Source organism: Chrysochloris asiatica, unplaced genomic scaffold, assembly GCF_000296735.1.
Source record: "Chrysochloris asiatica unplaced genomic scaffold, ChrAsi1.0 scaffold00006, whole genome shotgun sequence".
In the NCBI taxonomy this organism is placed as follows: Eukaryota; Metazoa; Chordata; class Mammalia; order Afrosoricida; family Chrysochloridae; genus Chrysochloris; species Chrysochloris asiatica.
Window position 1 is genome coordinate 16,530,250 of NW_006408524.1, and position 6,224 is coordinate 16,536,473.

At 42.3% G+C, this 6,224-nt stretch overlaps 1 protein-coding gene across 1 annotated transcript in view; it reads right to left on the bottom strand.

Annotated features, from left to right (window-relative positions):
• BMPER (BMP binding endothelial regulator) overlaps positions 1 to 6,224 on the bottom strand; it is a 410,362-nt gene that overhangs the window by 10,932 nt on the left and 393,206 nt on the right. The window contains exon 14 of the mRNA XM_006832140.1: positions 1,729 to 1,859. Coding sequence (XP_006832203.1) covers positions 1,729 to 1,859 — 131 coding nt within the window. The remainder of the gene's footprint in view (positions 1 to 1,728; positions 1,860 to 6,224) is intronic.

Consider the following 6,224-nt stretch of genomic DNA (forward strand, 5'->3'; position numbering starts at 1 on the left):
AAGACACCTAGTATTGGCAAATCTGGTGCTTGGCAGAAAAGTTTCCTAAACCTCAGATTGTCGGGAATTTTCTGTGCTCTGTGCATATTCATTCGTCTCACTCTAGAATCTAAATAGCAGCAGCAACTACCACACATGGATGTGCATCTTTTATGAGTTATATACTCTTCTAGATGCTTCACATCCTCATGCATGCAGTATCACTAAATCTTCATGACTTCATAGTAAACATTGTTGTAAAATTCCAAACTAACTCTAGAACCTCTATACTTCTAACCTGGTGCACTGCTGGCATCTTATCTCATGCCAATATCTTTTTTTTTTCTACCTGGACCATTACAATAGTCTCCTGCCTGACCCTGTATCTATTATCCATACACTAGCCCGAGAAATATGTTAAAAACAGAAAGAGTCTTGGTTCAAATCTATCCTGATTTGTATTGCTCTTAGAAGAAAGCTAGACTCCAGATTCATTCCAAAGGCCTGTGAAGACCTGTGTGATCCAGTCCTGTGCACTCCACATTTCTCTTGTACCCTCTTTCTCTTCCAGCTACACTGGGTTCCCTTCGCTAATGGTGATTGTTGTTAGCTGTTGTCCAACTGACTTGGGGCAACCCTGGGCACAACACAATAGAACCATTGCAACCCACAGGGTTTCATGGGTTGATTTTCAGAAGTAGAACACTAGATCTCTCTTCCTTGCTCACATTTGTCTAGAAGCTCCACTGAAGCCTATTCCACATCATAGCAGCACACCAGTCTCCACTGACAGATGGGTGCTAGCAACGCATGAGGTGTAGGAATCAAACCAGACAGAAGGAGAGACTCTACCACTCAACCAACACTGACCAATCTGTTCAACCGATTCTGCAGGGTGTGGCTGAAACGCAAGTCTTCCGTCTTCAAATTATATGCCCCTTTCCTTTTGTTTTCTACTTCTTTGCCACTCAGTGGCACTTACTGTTACTTGCAAATACTTATTGTCCTTGTTTTCTGTGGTTCTCCCATTGACCTGCCAGTGAACCCAATGACAGAGGCCTCATCTCTAAATACAAACAACGCACAGTGCTTAGCACAATGACCGGAATTTGGCTGTTTTGATATAAAATGTTTGCTGCATGTACAAAGGAGTCTACTTTACAGATAATAAATAAGCTAACTAATTTGCCTGAGGTCACAAAATTAATAACAACTATTCTAGGACCCATCTCACAGGGGAGAGGAACATTCTGTTAGGGTTTACATAACCCTCTCTCAAAAAAAAATATATGAAGCAACTTCAAAAAGTTCATGGAGAACTGGAATTAAAAGCCAATGGAATCTTTCCACAAACTTTCTGATGCTCCCTTGTATATATCAGTTTTATCCCAAAGGCCTTACATGTTTGTAACTGTCTGGTACCTTCTGTGCTTCACACAGCACCTACACCACAGCTGTGAATGTCCACATGCTAAGTACATGCAGATGGTATCTTGGTTGGGAGGATTTTGCAACACTGGAAATCCTTAAATTGTTAAAATGTGCTTGTCTTCTCAAAGCATTTGTCTTAAATGCTTTCTACTCTGACCAGTGGGAAGCCCTTGTGTTTTATCAAGATGGAATCTGCTCGGGTCACTGATGGATTCCTTTGGCCAAGAGGAGACACGGCAATTCACACCAGAAAGTCTGTTCCATTGCCAAACATACATACAGAGATGCTCTGTGGATGGGTCTAAGACTCCTTCTCACCTGCACAGTTCCGCTGAGGCTCCCAGTGGACTTTGATTCCCTCTCTCTGGCAGGCCCGGGTGTAGGCCAAGAAGGACTCGCAGTAACAGTTTTTATGGACTGGACATTCACACATGTCTGTCACACAGGACCTGTGGGACGCAATGGGGAGAAAAGAACATTTACAAATGTCAAATCAACAAGCACTCTAAGTCTAGCTTAAAGGGAGGGACAGGCAGGGAATTGACTGTTAAAGGTTAAGGGTGTGGAGAATGGTTGCTAGTTTAGGTAGGAGACTTAAAAACGGCATAAAGATTCTGTACAAAAGCTAGGAATTGTCTGAAAGCTAGGCCTCTGAACAATGGCACCCACCCTTCTGGGACAACGTTCTCCAATAGAATCTGTAATGGTGGAAGTTGTCTATTACATACAATCTCTGTCATCCAAAACAACAACCATTGTCTGTACTTAGACTGTTGAGCACTTGAAAGATGGCTAGCGCAACTGAGGAACTGAATTTTTCCTTCTTTTGAAACTTTTTCTTGGGATTAAATGAAGTTTTACAAAACAGATGATCAGTTTTACATTCAACATATGATGTGCTTAGTTTCATCTCAGTGACTACAGTCCCCTCCATGTAACAACAGTTATCCCACTTCCTTCCTGTGCTTCTCATTGGCATTCTACCCTCCTTTCCTACCCTTCTCAACTTTGTCCTTAGGTAAATGTTGTCCTATGGATCTTGAATGGCTGGCCATTCCATTGTGAGCACACCTTACTGGTGGTGGTGACATGCCACTGAGTTGGTTCCAACTCATACTGACCCTTAGATAGGGTTTCCGAGGCTGGAAATCGTTACAGAAGCAGAAAGCCTCATCTTTCTCCCTCGGAATAACTGGTAGGTTCGAACTACTGACCTTGCGGTTAGCAGCTCAGCTCGTAATCCACTATGTTACCAGGGATACTTATACCTTGTTTCATTGTTATTGTTGTTAAGTGCCATCAAGTTGGTTCTATCACATAACAAGCCTGCATAGGGTTTCTGAGGAGCATCTGATGAATCTGAATCACTGACCTTGCAGGTATACCTTAGAAGTTCAGTTGTAATGACCTTAAGTGTAAATAGCTACATGTGGCTGATGCTGTCCTATTGGAGTGGCAGCTCTCAGGATATAGTCACCAGCCTAGGTCCCTCCATTGATGTCAACTGCATTGACATAAAAACAAACAAACAGGCTTTTCTACAAAATACTGAAAGTGGTGAACAGCTTGATGCCGGCATAAGATCCCACAGCTTTCTGAAGACTCTACTTAAGTTCACTTTTGAGGAACACTGTCTTTTGAGGAACACTGAGCTTTCATTCTGTAGAATGTGGGGCATCAAAGTCCCTCCAAAAGCAAACATTCAGACCACTAATTACACTGAAAAGAAAAAGACAGTCGAGCTACATCGAGTCTCTGTAGTTTTAAGTTTGAATATAGAAATGACTGACAGGCTTGTAAAGAGAATGAAAATGTGTTTGAACGCAAAACATATTCAAACACACTCGTCTCTATTGTTGTTACGTACTGTCGAGTGAGGCCCAACTCCTAATGACCTTGTATAGGTTTTCTGAGGAGCGGCTGGTGGGTTTGAACCACTGACCTTGCTGCTAGCAGTCTGGTACCGCACCAGGACTCCTAACAATGTCCTTATATTGGTATTGAGTATTACAACTTGCAAAGTGCTTTCACATGCCGTCTATTATTGAATGACAAACAAGGCAGAGTACAGTCCCTGTCTTATGTAAATGCAGGAGTCATGGTAGAAGTGAATAGGGTGGCCCCAAAGCCACACTACTGTGGTTGTTGTTACTGTTGTTGTGTTGGCCCCTGACTCATGGTGACTATGCACAATGGAACACAATGCTGCCAAATGCTACATCATCTCCATCATCAGTTACGGCTCAGATTATTGGGACCCATAAGGTGTTATCTGGCTAAGCTTTGGAAGTCGACCTCCAGGGCTTTCTTCCTACTCTGTCTTAGGCCGGAAGCTCAGCTGAAACTTGTTTAACATCACAGCAGTACATAAGCCACATGGTAGTTGCACATGAAGTGGTGTTGTTGGTAAGTACCGTTGAGTCTGTTCCGACTCATAGCGACCCTGCACAGGGTTTCCAAGGCTGTAAATCTTTACAGGAGCAGAAAGCCTCATCTTTCTCCCACAAAATGACTGGTAGTTTCAAACTGCCAACCTTGAAGTTAACCACCCGATTCGTAACCACTATGCTACCAGAGCTCCTTTCACATGAGGTGTAATGGTAAGGAATTGAGCTGGGTCTTCTGCATGGAGGAAGAGAGTTCTATCGCTGAACAACCACTGGCCCTCAAAATCACCCTAGTATGTGGCTAGACAAAGAATGAAATTACCTTGCCCAATTCTGAGACTTAGTTTGTGGAGCTGTGGGTTAATGCACTGGACTGCAAGATTGGTTTGAACTTCAAGAGCGACAGTTCAAGCTCACTGGTTGCTCCTTGGAAACCCTATACTGGGTCACTATAAGAACCGACTCCATAGCACTTAATGACAATAACTAACTCTGAGACTTTGTTGTTTTTGTTAAGTACTGTGGAGTCGGTTCTGACCCATAGTGACCCAGCACAGGTTTTCCGAAGCTGTAAATCTTTACGGGAGCAGAAAGCCTCATCTTTCTCCCACGGAACAACTTGTAGCTTTGAACTGCCGACCTTGAAGTTAGCAGCCTGATTCGTAACCACTACGCTACCAGAGCTCTGGCACTAGTAGTCTTTAAATCAGACCAGACCATTGTGTTGCCATCTTCCAGTAAGGTCACTGCCTAACAATTTTGACTCAGTCCTTTACTTGAAATATGTTACATAACTTAAAAGCTTGCGAGATGTGTTTTTGTAGCAGGAGTTAAGGCTATAAGATGCCCTCTGTTTTTAAAATCATCAAGCTGATGATTTGTAAGTAACCAAAAATTTCCTTAATGCAAGAGGTTACTGAGATAACTAAACTAAACTGATTTTTTTTTTTTTTTTCTACCCTTTCCTCCCAGAATCTAGTTCAAGGAAGGAAACAGGGGGAAAAAATATTCAAAGACTACAAAAATTGCATCTTGAAATGTAATTAAGACATGGCCATCCAATGCTCGTACGCCATGTTTTCTCTTGGTGTGGTGACTGCTGCACACCAGATGGCCAAGAGTGACCAGCTACCTCTGGGTAGATGCCAGCACAATGCCTCCTATCCCGAGAGACTTAAACAGCAAAAAACATATGGAAAAACCAACAGACCTAGAGTGTACCCACAAAGTTATTACAGCCCAGTGCTCAAAGGGAGAGTTTCTCAGAAAACATCAACGATGAGAAACTAAAGGACAGATCTGAAACCTAAGAGGCCTCTTCCACTTCATCAACATAGGCATTATTTAATTCATGATACTTAAAGCACAATAACTAGAGCAGAAAAGTGGATCTCTCTCCTCTCTGTAATAAGCAAGAAGGTATTTCTTAATACCTTCTTCCACTTTCATTTCAGAAATTCTGTGAAATCATGCTCAACAGCAAATCCATCCAGATCCTAGACACACAGTGCAGTGACTTCACATTCAGGGAGACTCTTGTCTTCCAAAAATAACCCATATAAAACTTGTCATTGAAACAGCCTCTAACCCCAGCTCAACATTTCCTTTGTTGTCTCAGTTTTCACTTTAGACGGACTCACACCAGCCACATTGATGCTCAAGCATCACAGCGCCTTGTCTGAGTGGCCTAGATTCTAACCTTTAACCCTGTCCTACTTCACTCACAAGAGACTCTTCTTCCTATCCTCTTTCACCCTGCACCATGGGGTCTCTTTCCCATGCTTACTGCTCCCATTCCGGTGACACAGATGGACTAGCATCTAACAGAACTGCTGAAATTACTGAATTATACAGGAAAAGACTGATCTCACTATTAGAAAACACATCCTTTGATTTGATAGGACACGTAGTGCAGTTCTGTAAAATTGTTTGGACAGCAAACAAAGTTTAATTTGTTGGGGTAAAGGGATTACTAAGGAGCTCTGGTAGCATAGTGGTTACGAATCCGGCTGCGAACTGCAAGGTCAGCAGTTTGAAACTACCAGCTGCTCTGCGGAAGAAATATGAGGCTTTCTGCTTCTGTAAAGATTTATAGCCTTGGAAACCCTGTTCAGGGTCGCTATGGGTCAGAACTGACTCAACAGCACTTAACAACAACAACAAAGGGATTACTAGTGAATTACTCATTTCTTATCTCTTTGCTTTTATTGATTATCCAACGAAGCTCTTTATATAATGTAAAATAAGTCATAGACAGCTAAGGTTGGAGGTTTGAATTCACTCACAGGTGACTTGGTGATTTAATGCTGAAAAATCAATCATTTAAAACCCAAGGGAGAGATGGAAAACCTCAGGAACTGTTCATGGTAATGGCTGGACATGATACACACACCAGAGGGTTTCAAAAAATATGGTGGGAAATAAAAT